The 20375-nt window shown below is 37.9% G+C and overlaps 1 protein-coding gene across 12 annotated transcripts in view; it reads left to right on the top strand.

Moving 5' to 3' along the window:
• The window catches only part of rbfox1 (RNA binding fox-1 homolog 1), a 158156-nt gene extending 140790 nt beyond the window's left edge, over positions 1–17366 (top strand). For 7 of the 12 annotated variants that reach the window (XM_077212591.1, XM_077212588.1, XM_077212598.1 and 4 more), the window contains 3 exons: positions 3489–3553; positions 13068–13143; positions 15339–17366. In XM_077212591.1, coding sequence (XP_077068706.1) covers positions 3489–3553; positions 13068–13143; positions 15339–15461 — 264 coding nt within the window. In that variant the 3' untranslated portion in view covers positions 15462–17366. Of the gene's footprint in view, positions 1–3488; positions 3554–10419; positions 10473–13067; positions 13144–15338 lie in introns of all 12 variants that reach the window. The other 5 variants (XM_077212596.1, XM_077212590.1, XM_077212592.1 and 2 more) reach the window with 1 other exon arrangement.
• The last annotated feature ends 3009 nt before the right edge of the window (positions 17367–20375 follow it).

The following is a 20375-nucleotide window of genomic DNA, read 5'->3' as shown; positions in this document are numbered from 1 at the left end:
GGTAACTACCAGGGACCGAAAGCTTGTTCTCCTCAAGGCCATGTCTCATTGAGCCTGACACAGCCTGATGTATCTCCCCCAATTCGGCCTCCTCTGGGACGAAACAAATTGTACTGGGTACAAATGTGCCTGGAAATGACGGGAAGGTTGCTGTAATGCATCCTCTGTTCCCTTGTCATTAGAGCAGTGCCACAATGGCTGGGATTGATTGTTACGCTGCAATAAGATCATCTAACATTCATTAGAAACTATCCAAGAACTGTATTTGTTTATTACCAATCTTAATTTGCTGAGTGCTCTGCTAAATGTACTGAATTTTGTATATGGTCTGAAAAATTAAGCTACACTAGCATAGAACAGACATCCTTTAGATGGGTTAAAAGTTAAACAAAGAAATACTGAACACATACCACATGCAGGGGTGCAATAAGGCAGGAAGATCTACCAAATATAAATGACACAGCGTGTGTAATATCTCTCGATTTAATCTGTAATATAAAGTGCTTCACAATTGCCATTTCACATGAGTTTTCATTTCTAGAAGATCCAGAAATCCCCAAAGCCACACTGTAACTAGCAAATCCATTTGCAACATCAGTAATGATTGGAAACATTTTTGCTTTAAAAAAACAAAAAAAATTTAACTTACGAGCTATGGACATATGATTTGTTTTTTAAACTGCTGTTTGAACTGATGTAGCTACTTCAATCTGTCACACCACATTAAAAAGCATCAAATCTTTATTGTTTTGTGAGGAAATAATACAATATATTCAATGCAGAGACTTCAAATGTCTCAAAAATACAGATGAGCAAAATAAAACTTAATTGTAATCGTGTTCCTACGCAAACAGCTCATTGAAATGATAGAGCATGTCGCATAATAAGAATAAATCGGTTGAGTGAAGGATTAAATTACTTACTCATAAAGACAGTCCCTTGTTTCTTTCATGGTTTTGATCAAATCGGTTAAATGAATGATTCAGTGCTTCAATGAATTAATGACTCACTTATAAAGACAGTCACTTGCTGCCATTTACTGGTGTGCTCATATAACTGCAGAAAGAGTCACTACCATTAATGCATAGTGTGTCTATCAGCACCTTCCAGATGCTGATAGACTCCAGTCTGATTTGGGGACTGGAACTAACTGTTGCATATTGTTAAATATGCACTAGAACTTTTTTATTGAAGCCCTTATTCTGTATTATTTCCTACCAGTTGGCTCAGGCCATCAAGCGGTCGTGGCAGGCAAACACACACACACACTAGTATGAGAAAAGCACCATGTGCATCAATAATAAGCTCAGTATGTCCACATGCACTCCAGACAGATACGAGCAGTCAGGACTCAGTGGAGCCCTATATGTTCCTCTCTCTCTCTTCGTGAGTCATAATGATAAATTGTGGCTCCTCAACAGATGCGCATCTCAGCGTTAAAGTCCTGACCACTCCTCTCACCGCACCTGCACACCCTGTCAGTTTCCCCGAGGTTAGTTGACCAAGCCTAATGGACCTTCAGAGACATGTAGATGCCCGCGGCCCCCGTCTGTCAGAGATGACAGCCCTGGTGACTAAGGGGCCCCGTTCGGCCGTCCCGCTCCGCAGCTCATCACACCGGCTTTAAATACAGCACAGATGCATCGCGGCCATGTGTCAGGCTCGGCGTTGTGCGAGCAAATGAAATGGTTTGTTAAGGGGCCAGCTACTCAGTGGGAGTGTCAAATTACCCCGTGAGTCATTATGGAAGGAGTTAAAGGACGGAGGTGAGCTGCGTGGAAGTGGGAGGGTGAGGAACATAGGTTGTGAGAAGGAACTGCTGTTATGTATGTGTGAGTGCAGGGAGAGGGAGGTTGGTAATTACTACAGCCTGAAGGCCTGGTGTGGAGAACAGCAGGGTCAGGAGACCAGTAAGCCCCGGAGAAACAGAGAAAGAGCAGGGGTGTACAGATGGACTTATCGGTTGGTGTTTTCTGTGGACTGCTAATGGGAGTGGTAAATGAAGCTGTCCCTCCTCAAAAACAAAAATGGATGAGAGGAAAATCAACAGTACATAAAACACCAAATATTGGGAAATTTTACATTGCATTATACAACATCATACAAGCAAGACTGCTGTTCTGAATATTTAGTAAAACAGGCTAATTGCGAGTGTATTATTGGTTTTAAACTACAGTTTTGTAAATAAGAATATATAGAGCAACTTGCATGTCAGACTAAATATTTGTCAGTTTATTAGTTAGTTAAACAACATCGGCCTGACCAATCAAATTAGAGCAGATATTCCCAACCATGGTTTGTTTATGATTATAGATTAGGTTTTAAGTCTTTCTTTCTTTCTTTCTTTCTTTCTTTCTTTCTTTCTTTCTTTTCTTTCTCTTTCTTTCTTTCTTCCTCCCTTCCTTCCTGTGTAGCTGTTGCACTGTTAAAAAAGACCAAATTGGTATCTAATTGGTGCCAGTCAAAACTTCCAGTGATTTTATTTTACGTTATTCAACTGTTTTAAGTTTAATTACTAATGAAGAAAATCAAGCTCTGAAAAGTAAATCAACTGTAAAATAAAATGAAAGACATACTACAGAAATAATTTTGAAAAGTTAAATGGATGAAAAATAAAGATAATTAATTTAAATAAAGATTATTTATAATGATAAAAATATGTTTGTGGATCAAGTATGATAGTTTGTATCGATGACACTGTGCATTTATTTAAAGACTCCAGACAGAGGCATATATCTGGTTTAGTATTCATAAAGGGTATAATGGGGCTGTGGGTTTAGATAAGACAAAAATGGTTGACACTAAATTAAAAGACATTAATTAATTATTATATAAAAAAAAGTGAAATCCAAAAAAATCCACAGCACAGCACTGACCCTGTGGGAGTATTTTAAGCAGGCAGCTCCATCTCGCACAGTTATTGACTATGAAACAACACCGTTCAAATCAGCAGACATATGCGCTTTTGACTGGATGTGTTTGTTTGGCCTTTTTGCCGAACTGAACATCAGATGTTACCGTTCCACATGTTGAAATTATTTCTTTCTCTGTCGTTGGCAAAAAGAAGTAGTGTAGTATGACAGCGCTACATAATTAATCCTCAGATGTATGCATGAGATGAATAAGAAACTAGGGTTGACTCACACCAACATAAGGCTGCTGCTTTGTAATTAGATTATGCATATTTAATAGCTATGATTATGACATGTGCGTCCCCTCTTTTGGAGCATGCCGGCAATTGCGTGCGCCGATACCGTGAACTCTGAGTGAACAAATGCGACGTTGTTGCGTGCTGCTCTCCAAAAGCACTCCATGCCTCTTCATCTCCATGAGATTCAGTTGTACAGTCTCTGTCACAGCACATAACATCAAACCCAACTCCCCCCACCATCGCTCTTTTATTTCTCACAAACATATTTTATAAAAAAGTCCAAACATCTGTTGTCGACGTTCCCATGTGAGCGAGTGTGTGTGTGTTGTGCTTCTAGGGTGGTTACGCTGCCTACCGATACACTCAGCCTGCTACTGCTACCGCCGCTGCCTACAGTGACAGGTAAGACACACACCGCTGCCTGCACATCACTGACAACACCACCTTACCAGGCCCTCCGGCGGGGCCCTTAACACCCAACCCAGCCTCGCTCTCTCTCACCCTTACTCCTCTGAGGTCAAACTCTCTCCCTTCGTCACGAGCAGAGGCAGGCGTGTGCTCAAAAAAAAAAAAGGCCAGCCTGATTTATTAGCCTAATTCCCCTCGCCAGTGGTGATGGGGAATATCACTGTGCCCAGTGCAGTAATTGGCAAATTAAATCAAATGAGATGTCACTGCAAATGTAATGGTGAAGCGCATCCATGGTGGAGCAACTGTAACTGCAGAATGAAGTGGGATAGACCTGACAGTTCCTCAGAGATGAGACAAAAGCCCGTTTGGCAGGGCGACCAGAGGAAGTCGTCTTGGCTGATTTTGATTTCCTTTTCTTTTCTCTCTCATTCTCTCTCTCTCTCTCTCTCTCTCTCTCTCTCTCTCTCTCTCTCTCTCTCTCTCTCTCTCTCTCTCTCTCTCTCTCTCTCTCTCTCTCTCTCTCTCTCTTTCTCTCTCTCTCTCGCTCTCTCTCTCTTTCTCTCTCTCTCTCCCTCTCTTGTCAATTGTGAGTGTAAGCTTATTGCAGATGGCACGCAATCAAGAATAAAGCAAATTCGGAGCCTTGATGTGATTGTAAAACATTCGCATGACACAAAAGCATATCTACTCATGCCAAATAATGATCGTAATGCTGTCATCCGACATGTAACAACTGATATTGTGCAGCCATAACTAGATGAAGCAACACTTGATTATCATGTCATCTTAGCAGTGCTGTCATAATCTGTCAACGGTGTCCCTGCATGCATGTTGAAAGTTGTGTGCCGTGAATCACACCTGACCGGTTGTGCGTGGTGCTCATCAACATTACATCATGTTTATGTAATCATCTCAGGAGTGTTTGTGCGTATGCAGATCCTAGTGTCCGCGGCAAAGGCAGATCATTAGCCACGGATCGGGACGCAACGCACCCGAGCACACTTTTGGATGTCTGCCGGCCGTGAGCTGCATGTGGTAGAGTCTTTAGTGTTAGTAATTGTTGCCAGGCTGGGTGGTTTCATGATCAGTTCAATAACCACATGTGTCCTCCTCACATGCAGGGACTTCTCTGAAAAAATACAGTAGACTGTCCTCAGAGATTAGAGTAATATCGTCCTAAGAAACCAAGTTATTGATTCCAAGGGCTCTTGTTGCTTTTCTGTGGCTACTTGTTATGAGAAATCTTTTATGGTATAGCGGTAATCTGATTTTCGGTTGGTTCGATTACTCTCGGCTTAGGCAATCATGTAATCATGTAAAGATGCACTAGCTTGTCCAAGTTAAACATTCAAATATTTTATTTACTTATTTACCAATAAATGAAACAGAATCCATGTTAAATAAAAAAGAAGAAAAGAAGTACATCAAGAAGTACCATTCAAAGGTTTGGGGTCAGTAAGATTTTTTCCTGTTTTTGAAAGTTGCTCAGCTTACTATAGCAAGTAAAACAGTAATATTGTGAAATATAAAAAAAACAACTTTCTTTTGTAATATGTTTTAAAACATTAATGTAACTTTTTTACTGTGTTTAATTTTTCAGCATCGTTACTCCAATCTTCTGTCACATGATCCTTCAGAAATTCTTAAATACTGATTTGCTGCTCAAGAAACATTTCTTATTGTTATCAATGTTGAATACAGTGTGCCAATTAATATTTTTTGTAAAAAACTTATATTTTTATACTTAATATTATACTAATACTAATACTTTTAGGATTCTTTGATGAAGCACTGTTCAAAAGAATAATATTTTTATTTCATCTTTGCTGAATAAAATAATAATAATAATTATTTCTTTTTTTATTTACTGACCCTAAACTTTTTAATGGTAGATACAGTCAGGGATATTTCTAGTATAGCTTATAGGATAGTATAGCTTTTCACATTTACATTTACTATACATTTAAATATTTGGAAGACTTATACTTAATACTTTAATAAATGCAAGAAGTTTTCCTACCTTGACATTCTCTGACCATCTACATCATTTATTTTTTATTTAACATGGATTCTGATCCATTTATTGGGAAATAGATCAATAAACGGTTGTGACACTACTGTACATCTTATGAAATCAGAGATTTTTTCTAAGCTAAGCATCAGTATTACTATTGCTCATACTTAGGGTATCAGACAGTATCAGATATCTGTGCACAGCTCGTCCTGCTACAGACATGAATCATGTGTTTCAGCAATTGCTTTAAGTGTTTTGTCAGTAATACAGATCTTAGTCTCTCTTTTATTATGTTCTATAAACCCCCCAAAATTGCCTGTGGTTCAGTTTGTATTAAAAAATGTAGTTATACTAGTAGACATAGTAATTGCTTTGCCAGTGGGCAGAGCTAATGCTAATGCTCGAACTGATTAAATTCAGAAAGTTTCTTTAATGTTGTTTCGCTCTCTGCAGAAACCTGCTTGATTGATTATGCAAATGAAGAGGCCTCTCAATAACATTTGAATTATTTTGTTTACCTTTAGACACATTTTTAGAATAATAGCAGCTTTGGGAAATTGAAACCGCAGCTCAACATACAAATTAGGTTTTCCGATACAAATTCTAGCTAAACGAGTTTGCTTAAGACTAGTCTTTCATTATAGAACTTATAAATGATTGTTATTGAGAAGTCATTCATTTTTTACATTTTTCAGATTTAAAACGATTGAATTATTCATTTCCAATGTAAATTACTTATAATCTCTCTTCCCTCATAAAAAATTTAATTATTCATATCTCAATGAGTAACGTTTTTTAGACAGTTGAAGTATAATCGTTCAATCTGCCTCCATTAAAATAACCTCTCAGCATTGTTAGATGTTATCACCTCGTGTGAAAGATATCATCTCTGATCTCTGCTAATCCTGCGAGTTGATCTCTTGCCTTCCATGGTGGCGGATATCAATACCCCAAAAGCTTTATCTTAACAAAGTGGCGCACTCCGACACCCTGCCATCCCGCAGCTGGTCTCATTAGCAGTTAGCCTCTGCATCTGGTTCCTGCTGTTTGTCAGAGCTTCACTCGCTCTCTGTCAGAGATGTCCGGGGTCGATGCGGAGTCCGGGTCAGGGCCGTTTCTCTCTCTGAAATCACCGCTCAAGGCTTGACCGCTCCCATCTGAACATCTGTGGGCCGGGGACACGTGGGTCAGGAGTACACGATTTTCCTACAACCCACCATGACCTCTGTCCCCGCGACGCTTGTTCAGGAGAGGTTGAGGTGGCCCGTTGTGCGTGTTTCTGGCGCTCCCTGGACTGAGCTGCAAACCTCAGGGGTAACAGCTGTGCGGGAAGCTAAATCAACTCTTTAAACACTTGTATCAAAGGCCATTCATTCAGTTTATTAGTAAATTATGCTGCTAACGCATACCAGACATGCTCAGGGGTGTAAAAAGCACTGAGAAATGATACTGAAGTGACAGTATGGGATTTCACATAGCCTAATTAAAAAAAATACAATGTATCATGCTAAAAATATACTTGAGTGAAAGTATTTCTAAGTAAAAAGTCAACTTTTTCCTTAGAAAGTGTTGACATTTGAATGTTGTTATGTGAGGCCTATAATGTTTGTCGTCAAGAATATAGTTATGATGTAATTAAACAGCTTTGCTTTGCTTTGGATCAAAGATTATGTTGACATCTCTTCAAGGATGAATATATGACGAATACAGTTATGTGAGCAAATTAGATTTTATTTAAAAGATTCAAAGGGACATAATGAAGACCAACAAAAATATACACTATACCATATAAAAATATATATTTTTAAAAGAAATCAGTACTTTTATTTACCAATGATGCATTAAATTGATCAAAAACGATGCTAATAAGAAATGTTTCTTGAGCAGCAAATCATATTCGAATGATTTCTGAAGGATCACGTGACACCAAGACTGGAGTAATGATGCTGAAAATTCAGTTTTGACATCACTGGAATGAATCACATTTTTATTCAAATAGAAAAAATTACTTAATTTTATTATTATTATTGTTGTTATTATTAAATTTTTATAACTGACCCCAAACTTTGGAATGTTTTAATATATGGAAAGATTTACACTTCTAAAAAAGCCTACATCCTTTATACATTAACTAAAAAGTATAGTGTTTTCATTAGAAATGTTATTAAGTAGAGTTACAAATGTTTAGTTTTTGGTAAAGTACATATTTCCAAAAATGATACTTTATTTTTATGAATCAAGTACAATTACTCAAGTGCTTGACACCCCTGAATGTGTTGGCCAGATGTCTGCATTTTGCCTGGAAGTGCAAAGAGATGATACATTATACAGTGTAGTCTAGTGTACTACTGCTCATATGAAGTGCTTGCAACTTTAGCGTCTTCATGAAGTGCATGTGTAGTCTTTAATGTGTATGATTGAGTCAATGGTCATATCTGAAGCCAATACATATATCTAATTTTGTAAGGCACTATGAATTACAGAAAGTGCACCATTTTATGCATGTATTCAAATGCATGTCTGCATTGAGCTTTACTCCTGTGTGTGTGTGTGTGTGTGTGTGTGTGTGTGTTTGCGTGCGTGCGCGTGTGTGCGTGCGTGCGTGCGTGTGTGTGTGTGCATGTTGCGTGTGTGTGTGTGTTTGCGCATTGGGACGGTCAATACTGTCATGCCAAATAGAACATTGTATTCAAAACAAACCCCCTAACATGATTAAGAGGGCCGATTCAATCTGAATGCATAGCAGGAATGAATGATTCATTTAGTTATTAAATATAGCTCCAAGCTGCAATTAAAAATGGGCCTGGCAATATGGCGGCCAATGTCTCTAATTAGACGTGAGATCGAGCCATGACACATCATTTGTCACACCTGTGAAGTGACTCATGAAGCATGTGTAATGTAACCAATAATATGGCTCATGCTAGTCATGTTTGTTTACCCAGAATGCACCATTTACCCCAATCCTGTTTGCACTTAAATAGTCCCTAGAACATTTCTTTTTTTATAGGCTACTGTAGTCCTGTATACTCTTTCTGCTGACTTAAATCTGTAAACAATAAATGTTGATTAAATTTAAACTAAATATATATTTCACAATTCACAAGATTAAAGCTGCACTTAGTAATTTTAGTCTTTTTTTGCGCACGTTTGGCTGTATGGCAGTCGTATTGAACTTACTGGCACCTAGTGGCACTTATGATTGAATTACTCTGCATTCGCTGCACTACTGAATAGTGCTGGAATTGTCTTGAATGGTCACTAAAAAAATTGTATTTTTCAATTGTTCTTAATGTACGTCATTTTATAGTTATCTTGATTTGCCATTTGTAATAAAATGTTCTTCCATAATCCAACTATTTCTGATTGAAAGAGGATATTTATAAAAAAATAAATAAATAAATAAAAAAGGTAGGATTAGATTTGCATATTTCCACTGCGAATCGATTGAACCAATGTTAGTTTTGTTCGTTTAAGAAACATGAATAAAAAAAACTTTGTCTAAATAATTTGGCATTGGTCTTAATTGACTTCAGCAGAAAAAAAGTCATTTCAGAAGAAGAGCATGTTACATTCTGATTAAAGATAATGAAAAACAAACAAAAAAATATTCATAACAATTTGGACTGATCAGTCATTCACAAGACGACCAGGAACATGCATTAGGAAAATAAATATGGTCAGTTTTGACTTTTATGTTGACTAATACGATTGTTTTGTCTCTTATGCTCACCAATTTTTTTTCATTTAGTTAATGAAATGTTATTACAATTTAAAATAATATTTTGTATTTAAATACATTTTAAAATACATTCCTGTGAAGGAAATGATGAGTTTTCAGCATCATTGTTGCACAAGAAACATTTCTGATTAATATCAATGTTGCAAGTTGTGCTACTTTATATTTTTGTGGAAACTGTGATGTTTTACAGGGTTCTTTGATTAATAGAAAGTTCAAAAGAATAGCATTTGTTTAAAATAGAAATCTTTTGTAACACTTTTGATCAACTTAATGAGTTTTGACTTAATACTATAATTTTTTTTTTGTTAAATCGTACCTTACCCAGATATTTTTCAAAATGTACTTTTTATTTCTTTATGTAAAACGTGTTTAATGAGTGCACCTAGTTATTTTGACATTTTAAAATATATCTAACATTAATCTGTTCAGAATACAGAGGTAGTTTTCCTTTTCTTTCTCTTCTCGTCTCACTCCCAAGAACAGTTTACGGTGTATGACATAAGCACTTTGATGTATAATATTATCTGCTTTGATTTCCAATATAATCCATGTATAATGGTCGCAGTCTCAGGTGTTTCTAACGGGCTCGGTGACCGGCTTTTATGTGACCGATCAAGGCCATCCCAGCACTATTCGGTAATGCTGTGAATGCAGTTCCTTGACTTTTACAGAACAATAGTGATGGAGGGAGGGGGTTTACAGAGCAGAGGACGTTTAGAGCGGCGAAATCAAAAGCGTCTCGAGCACAGCTGCAGTTTCTATTGAATCGGTCCACGTCCGAGGTTTTGATTTAGTCTCATCTCTGATATACTGTATATGTCTTTTTTACCCCTCTTCTTTACTCCCGCATTTGCATCTCTAATCCCCCCAGCATGCTTTTCCCTCTTCCTCCATGTTGATACCCGTGCAGCGTGCAGGGCCGCACACAGAGAGCTCTGGTTGTTTTTTGCTTGTGAACTAAAACCCATTTATGCCAAGCACCCTCACCATCCGTTCCCTACCCCCTTTCCAATCCCTTAACCCCGTCCCCCCTACACCCCCCACCTCTCGTCCATCCAGCCAGTCAGCAGGCGGTATTGTAAATTTTATCTTCTCTTGCAGAAATCATTTCGTCTTCGTTGCAGCAGATGAAATTTCTTGTAACACCTCCTCAGGTAAAATAAATAACTATAAATGAATACCAAATCACCCTCACTTTCTCTATGCACCCATGAGGGAGCGAGCATATATTATCCCCTTTTTTAATGCACCCTGACAGTGAGTGCTTCTATTGCCCGGCTGTCTCCTTATTTCTGCCCCCTTTGATTAGTAGATGTTACGTTTTTTTCTTACTACGTTTCTCTTGAATGCTCTTTTTTGGACGAGTGGAGTAGTTTTGGAGTACTGCATGAGGATAGCTGGAAGGCATCGCATTCATCGTTCTCGTCTTCTGTTTCTCTCTCCCATAGCATTGCTTGGAAGAGGCATGTGTTCCTTGAAGAGTGAAATGAACACGCTTGTCACGAGCTTGGAATCTGTGATTTTCCTTTTTTTCCTTTCTTAATCTTCCTTGTGTTCCATCGTTCCTTTGAGTTCTCCACCATCGCCCTTCCCTCTCCATTAGATCTGTATGTGTGTGTGTGTGTGTGTGTGTGTGTGTGTGTGTGTGTGTGTGTGTGTGTGTGTGTGTGTGTGTGTGTGTGTGTGTGTGTGTGTGTGTGTGTGTGTGTGTGTGTGTGTGTGTGTGTGCTCGAGAGCGCTTTTTTTTCCTTTGGTTGGTTGGTTTGTTTGTTTGTTATTATTTTACAGGCGTGTAGTGCTAGTGATGTTGTCATTGTGGTATCAAGGTTGCTCATGTAGTGTATGGTGTCTTGCACATTGGCTATAGGTGGCTAGATCTTGGGAATGACACTAGTGTGATTGTTACTGGTTTGAGTTGTCCATCCACACATTGATTTTGTGACAGCCCTATTTTTACCCCTAGCCTTTCTTCTTTTTCTTTATTCCCCGCCTCGACCGGGGAAAATGAATATGCTAACAAGGCTGTAATTTAGCAGACGGCACTTTCTTGAAGACATCAGCTGTTTTCTGTAAAACACAATTGGAATGTGTAATTTGGAGTCTGAAAAACTTGCAAATTATGGTCTAATTGTCCCAGTTCAATAATTGCTGATAACCCCGAAGGCCACACGTTGACAAACCAACGTAATCAGATCCGCAACTGGCATTAAAGCCCCTAAAGTACAGCCCGGCATTGTTTAAAGAAATCATAGAAATGAGCTGTCCATGCGGTCTCCTGGTGGGAAAAGTCAATACATTTAGAGGAATGGTGCTGCTGGAGCACACATTTTCCAAAATAATGAGCATCAAGTCAATAATGCAGATATATCCCAGCCATCTGAGATTTATTAACCTGTATCTCAGGGCCCAAATCTAATTTAGCAGTATGTTAGAGTCACTGGTGTTCATTAACTAACATAGAGCTTACCAGTCTCATAAATCAGGGGGTGGATGGGGGGGTTTGCCTTCAACCTGTCTCGATGGGCGGCAGGAAGAGTCTACTATGACCAATCTTGGAAAGGAACACACGGATAGTCACAAGGACAAGTTTAAGTTTAAATTTGTAGCACTGCTAGAAAAACAGACGAAAACACCAACAGTGTCCTTCAAAGAAGCCATTAATAGCCTCAGTTCTTGCATTTCAGGTTACTCATCCAATCAGCGTTTTCCCCTTACCTAATTCTTTAGGAATAATTCACCAGGTGCTATATCCTTAGGGGTCACCTTTTCAATCTTAGCTCCTGAAGAGCGCAGGTTTGATCACTGCACTGCATACTCATTAAAACGAACCCCTGTAAACACAGATAACGCAGGTCAAACAAAATACTTGGCTGCGCATTGAAATATGAAGACAGTGCGACTGTGTAGTGAATAACAATGTCTGTACTAATTTGCAGTGGATTAACTTCTTAATCGCCAGGAGTGGCGGAATATGTAAATTGACTAAATTCTCTGCCTTTAGATCGTCTCTTGAGTTGGTCCAAAAACACCATGCTTGCATAATAATGCTCGAAGCAGCACATATTCCAGGTTGTTTTAACTCGCACTTTGAGGGGGAACAACGTGAGATCTTAGGATAAAAGATACTTGAAAAGTACATTAAGCTCACATTCACATTAAACTGGAACATTTTCATCAAGGATAATGAACAGATGTTTTGTTTTGTTTTGTTTTTTGAGCAAGTACTGTAAAACATTGATCTCTGGTCTGTTTGGGGTTTTGTTTTTTTTTCTCCTGTGGTATATTTTTTGCCTTTTTGATCAATATGCCTAAATTGAACTACTAAAAAATTGAAGGGTTTTTGTGCAAGTTTATTGAACTAGAAAAAAACAAGCAAGTTCCTCTTGGTACCGATTTGCCAAAGCTCGAACTGTATGTACAAACGGATGTTGCCGTAAGCACTGCCAACCCGTAATCACAGAATAAGAATGAGCAGAGCATCTAATGATGTCTTGCACAACTTTCCCTTCAACTTTCAAACAGTGATGTCTTCCTCTGCCCTGTGCAGCATGACTGCAAGAGCCATGTGATCTTCTCCTCTCTGACTTCATTTGATTGTCATTTTCCAAACACTCTGAAATCATCACCATACAGTACGTAGTTGCTTCAGTCCGTGGTGTTGTATATGAATGTATGACGTCTGTGTTTGCATAGAAAAGGAGCGATTTTCAACTTGCGAGCATGATCTGACCGACTCTTTGTTTCCACAGTTACGGACGAGTTTATGCTGCCGACCCCTACAACCACGCACTTGCTCCAGCAGCCACATACAGCGTTGGTGCCATGGTGAGTGTGATTTTTTTTTTCTGTACCTGGCTCTTCCTCGTTTCCTCTCTTTTTTTTCTCTTTCCTCATTACCCCTTTATTTATCCCTTCCCTGCTCTTTTCTCTGTGCACGCTTGTCATGTATGCTCATTCTTCTCCCTTTTCTTCCCACCTTTTCCTCTTGCATGGATTTTAGCACTGCTGACATCTCCTCACTTAAACTTAATTGAATTTGTCTCTTGTGCTAACGGCAGCTGAAATGCCACATTAATCCTCCCAGTAAACGTGATAAATGTCTTAATTTCTTGGCAGTGTAGTGCATGTTAGTTATTATATTTCTAATTTTGTGAATATCACCTAGCCGTGCGCTCCTCTTAATGGAATAATTAGTCATTTTGATAATTAAATCCATCACCTAAGTGGTGCTGTTGCAACAGCTAAAAGAGGGATCGAGCAGAGGAGAGACGGATTGATGAAAGAGTGCAAGGAAGACCATTGGGAGTCTCCGGGTGCCCACTACTTGTTTGTACGTGGACTGCTTTTGATCGCAAAATGTCCACATTGCATACAAAACGCACACTGCAAAGATCAACTTCTTAATCTGTATTTTTGTCTAGTTTTCCAGTAAACTTGCTTAAAAATGATGTGTAAGTTTATTAACTCTTTTTTTCAGAGATTTTCTTTTATATAAATTTAATTATTTGAAGGTTTATTTTTCTTACACCATTTGCAAATAGTTTTTTCTTGTTTTAAGCATAATACTCTCTAAATGTGTGGTCACATATACCATTGCTCAGCAAATTTTTGCCGGTGAAAATGTGAAAGGTGAAATTTTGCAATTCAGTTTGTCATGCTAATTCAACGCATTGACTAGAGGACTGCTGGTTTTGAAAGTGACTTTTGTGTGAGCATAATTTTTTGGTTTTGTTTTTTGGAGTTTTTTTCAATTCTTTATTATATAGCACAGTGGAGATTAGACAGGAAGCTACTCAGTTCGCCCGATGATGGAGAACTTCCCACGAGGCTACATTGCTTCTGACATACATCTACACTATTACCAAAATATGTCATTTTTTGCCTGCAAAACTGCACAAAAAAAAAAACCATGTGACCACACCTAAAAAAAAATTTTTTTTTACTTTTTTTACTCAGATTAAAAAAATTCTCAGATATATTATACATATATGTTTCACAGATTTTTGCCTGAAGATGAGACGAAAATACAGGTTAAAGGGTTAGAAAATGAAATGTCTGTCATTAATTGTTCACCCTCATGTTGTTCCAGACCTGTAAGACCTTCGTTCATCTTCGAAACACAAATGAAGATATTTTTGATAAAATCTGTGAGATTTCTGACCCCTTCATAGACCGCAATGTCATTGCAACTCTACGTGGTTCAAATGTAATGCTATGAGCGACGCAAATAATTTGTGTGCAAAATAAATAAATAAATAACAACTTTATTCAACAATTTCTTCTCTTCCGTGTCAGTTTCTGACGCTGTTTACGTGAGCACCACAAAGTATGCGTGTGATACTGATGCAGGATCCAGCCAATACCGAGCTGGAGTTCTGACGTAGAACCGGAAGCCCTGCACTGTGTTTACAACGTGAACAGCATCAGATACTGACACGGAAAAGAAGAAATTGTTGAATAAAGTCGTAATTTTTGTTTGTTTTTTGCGCACAAAAATATTCTTGTCGCTTCATAACATTAAGGTTGAACCACTGGAGTCACATGGACTATTTTAACTGTCTTTACTAGCTTTCTGGGCCTTGAAAGTGGTAATTAAATTGCTGTTTATGGTAGGATCAGAGAGCTCTCATATTTCATCAGAAATATCTTCATTTGTGTTCCGAAGATAAGCAAAAGTCTTACGGGTTTGGAACGACATGAGGGTGAGTAATTAATCACAGAAATGTCATTTTTGGGTGAACTAACCCTTTAAGAAAATGATTTTGCAGAGTATGAAACTCTACATGTTGCTCATTTTTATAATTTGCTCTGTTAACTCATGTATTCTTTCACCCCTGTCACGTTTTTAAGTAGCTATATGCATCTCTTCTGGCATGAGGTGTGTCGGTGTGCTTGCTGCATGATGGAACGTGATTGGTTTGCGTCCGGGGGGTATGTACGGTAAATAGCCTGAATGCTAGCGGAGGTCCCCTCTGAGCTGTGTCAATTAAACGTGTCCAAACCCATGGCTTCTCTTCCAGAATGCTTTCGCTCCCTTGACTGATGCCAAGACCAGAAGCCACGCCGATGATGTGGGTCTCGTTCTTTCTTCTTTGCAGGCTAGTATATACCGAGGTGGATACAGTCGTTTCGCGCCATACTAAAAAAAAAAAAATCCTTTCAAAACCTATTGAGAATCTTCCTGTGGGGGTAAAGGAGGAGTAATTCAGAGGCCTGGGTATTGCAATACATGCAGTAGTGCATCATTTTAGCATCTCTTAAGAGAGAGAAGACAAAAACGGATATTTTTCATCTTATACCTCAGATATTTTGTGCTGTGTATTTTAATATTGTGGGTTTTTAATTTCTAAAGATTACATAGATTGTTGGCTGTAGAGGTTTCTGTGGTGATCTAGAGAGCTGCTAGATTTTAAAAAGATGAAAAAAAAATAAGCAGATACAAATTGTTAGGGCTTTATCATGTAAATGAGTTATGTATGATAAATATTCAAGTCACTTCGGGGTTATCATATTTTGTAAGAGTGTAAGTGACTAGAGTCGTCCAGTGGTTTACGCTTTTGTTGACATCGCCTTTCGTCTTTCTTTTGGTTTCTTTCGCTTCTGGGTTCTGTGCCATAGAGCAAGAGTGCGCAGGGGGTTGTGGGTAGGCGTAGATACAGGCGTCTGCGTGGTGGGAAGACCGAAAGACCGGGGACTGCCAGTAAAGTCGATGTAGTTCCCCGAGCGCAGAGAAGACACAGAGCCGGTCAAAGAGACCACTGAGGTATCGATTATTTAAACTGTCTTATATCAGTCATTACTCAAAGCCAAAGGTTATGTTCCTGGGGTGTTCAATGTGTATATTCAGACTATACATAGCAGCTCGTAGAAACTCCCCAAAAATTCATCATGACAGTCTTTTACTGTTTAACTATTATCTAGTCCTTAAGTCAGACCCTCGCTAGTTTAGCCCTACCACGAGTTGTTCTTTTTATATTACAGTACTTCCAGTACCTCGATTGATATAAATGCTGACTTTTATAATACGGGAGAGACGAAACACGAAAAAGAAAAAAAAGATGGCGACGGTTGCGCCGGTTATATTTTACTTTTTCTTTCTTTTTTTATTGTTTTTTTTTCTTTTCTTTTTTTTCAGAAGTTAATAAACTGATTATTTGTACAAGATGAGAGTGGCAAAAAATAAACAGTGTATTCAATTTGATCTGTGCAGTGAAAATGTTCTCTTATACGAAAAACACAACTGTATAATGTTTTAGATTTAGTGTGGTAGACCAACTGTTAGAGAAAGGTGTCTCATTTTTTATGGAATCATACACAGATTTATATCAACACTTTACAAGTAATGCAATCATTATGTAGATATAATCATAGTATTTTTGTCAACTGTACAATTTTGCACACACAACCTGCAATTTTTTCATCACCACTTCTTCTCACTTGTGAGACGTTCCGTTGTCCGTTTTCTTTTGGTTCTCTGCTTCTTCCAAGTGTTTCGTTTTGATATCATTTTTAATGTGACATCCTTTGTACTATTATTTTCTAGAACACAGCCTTTACACTTTGAAACTGTTTGATTATTGAGAAACTGAGAAATATATGACTTGTGAAAAAGATATCTATATGTAAATAGGAATAATGATAACTATGTCATTTACAAGTGCTACACAAACAAGCTGTCGAGGTGTTCTTGAAGAGTCGCAGCTTGACTGTGCATACGCGAAGACTTCCCTTCATGTTGTTTACAAGTATACCTAATTAGAGGTGTTTGTCACATATCTCATTTTTCTTTATTTTGTATTTATAAAAGTTTCAATTGCATTAAATACAAACAAAAGAGCAGCTTCAATTTATCCAGCTGCAAATATCCTCTTGTGTACAGTGTGGGTCACATCACACAACTTGGCAAAAATATCTTACCCACTGCTGTGATTCTGCTCTTTCTGCTTTAAGTACGTGTTGTGGACAGGCTTTCTCCTTGTCATTGTATGTGCATGCACTATGATCTGCATAACAATAACCATCAATAAAGTTTCTCAAGATAACGGGAATTTGTCTCAGAATTTCTTTGCACAATGCCGGGTGGATCTCATATTCAGATGATGGAGTGCGATTGTCCTCTGATCTGATTTCATTGCCGAAAATTGCATCGAAGAGCTCAAGGCGAAGGGGAAACGATCATATCTGAGGAGGTTAAAAGGAATTGATGCTTCCAGGTCTGAGGTGGTCATCTATACGGCCTTGAGAAGAACCGAGATCGGATTCTTGCAGTCTGATTAGGTTATCCCTAACACTTTCAGGGTTATGAAACATCTCCGGACTGCAGATATTTCTACAAAAGAAAAGAATGACACACAATACGGGCTTATTTTAGGGTGCAGTTAAAGTTAAAGTGGAGCAAAATCACAAATGGCTGTAGATTTTTCACAAAAGTTCTTCTGAGGAACATCATTTGCATAACGGCCCTACAAATGACAATATTCTGAACATGGTATGAAGAACATTACATTGGAGAATGATGAGGCCCTCTCGTCATCATCAAACCTGAACCTGTCTGCCCCTCGTAACTGTAAGTAGCAGATATTCATTATCTTTCTCTCATTTCGCCAAGGTATGACGGGATTTTATAAATTATGTATACTACAGATAGTTCTAATTGAAGAAAAGAAGAATTACCCCACATTCTCGATTTGATCAGTATAATTGGAAAAACTTAGCCAGGGGTTCCTTGGAAAGATAAGCAATATAAATGTTTAAATGTGATGAAGGAGTCACATTATGCTAGGTAATTACAACACCTCTTCACAGAAATGGGTGATCAATAATTAATGTATCTTGGATCACAAGTCAGGGACATAATTTAAAATTGGTTATTAATTCTATTATGAAAAATGTACATTCTCTTCAGATTATGTTGCCGGGTCCACAGGGAGAGGTAAAGGAGGTCTGAAGATTTTAATTCAGTCTCTCTCGCTCGGCTCACCGCTCTGTCCCCCTTCCCAACGGCTCTATGAGAGCTGTCAGTAATGTGATGATTTATGTTTCTGAATTAAATCACGTATTAAATGAAGTAATTTGGGGCTCTTTGCTCAGTCTGATTGGCTGAATGAGTCTGGATTGATTATCATGCAGATTGGAGGTAGTGGACGCTGGCTTTCTCACCATCGCTCTCTCATAACACTGCAGACTTACAAATCACTGTTGTCACTAGGATTCAAACTTTTTGGATTCTATGTATGATTGTACAAGAATTCAGATGTCTGCAATGGTTTGGTGGTCCTATAGCTGCCTGGTTAAAACTGGTCATCCAGCCTATTCTTAACCTGGTCTTCCAACCTGCCCAAGCCGAAAAGTGCCCAAAATCGCTCCATAACCAGTCAACAGACCAGGCCGGAAGACCAACTGAGACTATAAAAGCATCTTATAACACCATAGTTTTTTACTCCAAAACTGTCCACAACAATATTAAAAGTTAAAAATGTTAAAACTATATTCACATAAATTAGAAGTGTTAAAATAAGTTATTAGGGCAAGAGACCCCAGATGAATTTATGGGTAAAAAAATGTACTAAGATAATCACCATGCTTCTCCAGTTGATTGATTACATTTAGAATAGCACAAAAAATGTGTTACAAGTTTTCTGAAATGTTATGTTTAAATTCGCAAAGGAGGCATTATCTAATTAAATATGCACTAATATGCATATCTTTTTTTTTTGCAAAAATCTGAACATTTGATAAAGCCAGTTTAAAAAATATATATATTCAAAAAGTTTTTAGAGGGGATTTTGAGATTATAGAGATTTATATTAAAGAGATTATATCTCTTGTTTTTATCACTCCATAAATCAATAAAATACTATCAACAGCCAGAAGTCAAATTTTTTTAGGAGTAAAATTTATAAAATCAGGCAAATTATATATGAACAAGCCCCTCTGTAAAACCCTTAAGAATATAGATAGGAATAAAACTGTAAAGTGTGGTGTATGTAAGTGCTACTGAAGTGAAGATTTTTGACTCCGTGCAGGAGAAAAAACTCATTTTGAATAAACAGCCTTTAGAGATATATACTGTAATTGAAATCAACACAAATAGATAAAGTGCTATAAAAGATACACTTGAAAGTCTATTTTGGATGTTTTCTTTCCACTAGTCTGAAAAAGAACTTTATAAAAAAAAAATTGTCTGAAGTGTCTCGCCCTAAAATACTTTTATAATTAAATTTATTAAATTGAAGAATTCCGGTTTGGGGAGGAGTTCAATTAAGAAATATCTTGATATTTAGTTTTTTTAAAGCTTGTTTTTTCTTATTTTATTTTAAAAGCCTGTTCACACCACGGACGATAACTATAAAAGCTTTAATAATAATATTTTCAATTTTATAAGAATAGTGAAGTCTACACCACAGCTATAACAATAACGAAACAGAGGAACAGATATCACTTTCAGAACTATTCTTTCCATATGCTCTTTCTATTCTATGCTCGCGCATTTAAAGTGGCAGATGACATAAATGCAGCATGCGCTTATAATAAAAAGAACGTTATCGTACATTGACGTGAACACTAATAGTTTTCGTTCTTGGTATGAACAGGCCTTAAGACATCTTGAGAGCCTCTAGTGGATCCTGGCCACTCTTTTCAAATGTTATACAGGATATATTTTAAATGTAGCTATAGCCTACTGTATGTGTTCATTAAAGAGACAGCAGGACTGGGCTCCCGGAGTAAAAGGCCATACGCCCCGACACTCATAATTACAAAAACTGTCATCCTAATGCAGTTTACAATGCGTCTCAGAAGCCATTCGTCACGTGCGCGATCGGCACGAGTTGCTGTCATATCTAAGATTTGTGTACTGCACATAGCAGCCTCTTGCCTGTGTGAGCTTTATCAGACACTCGCAGTTAAATTGTCACCAGTCGACTGGATTTCATGCAAACTTTCTCTGCGCTCGTGACACGGGCTGATACAGGAGGTGCACATTATGAATGAATGACTGAGTTAGCTGGAGGGAAGCAGGAGGCAGCAGGGCAGAAGCTAATCGCCTCTCCATCATA

Source organism: Siphateles boraxobius, unplaced genomic scaffold (assembly GCF_051911475.1).
Source record: "Siphateles boraxobius isolate OS27281-9 unplaced genomic scaffold, OSU_SipBor_1 66, whole genome shotgun sequence".
Classification (NCBI taxonomy): domain Eukaryota; kingdom Metazoa; phylum Chordata; class Actinopteri; order Cypriniformes; family Leuciscidae; genus Siphateles; species Siphateles boraxobius.
The sequence above is the reverse complement of the archived record's forward strand: the minus strand, read 5'-3'. Positions and strand labels throughout refer to the sequence as shown.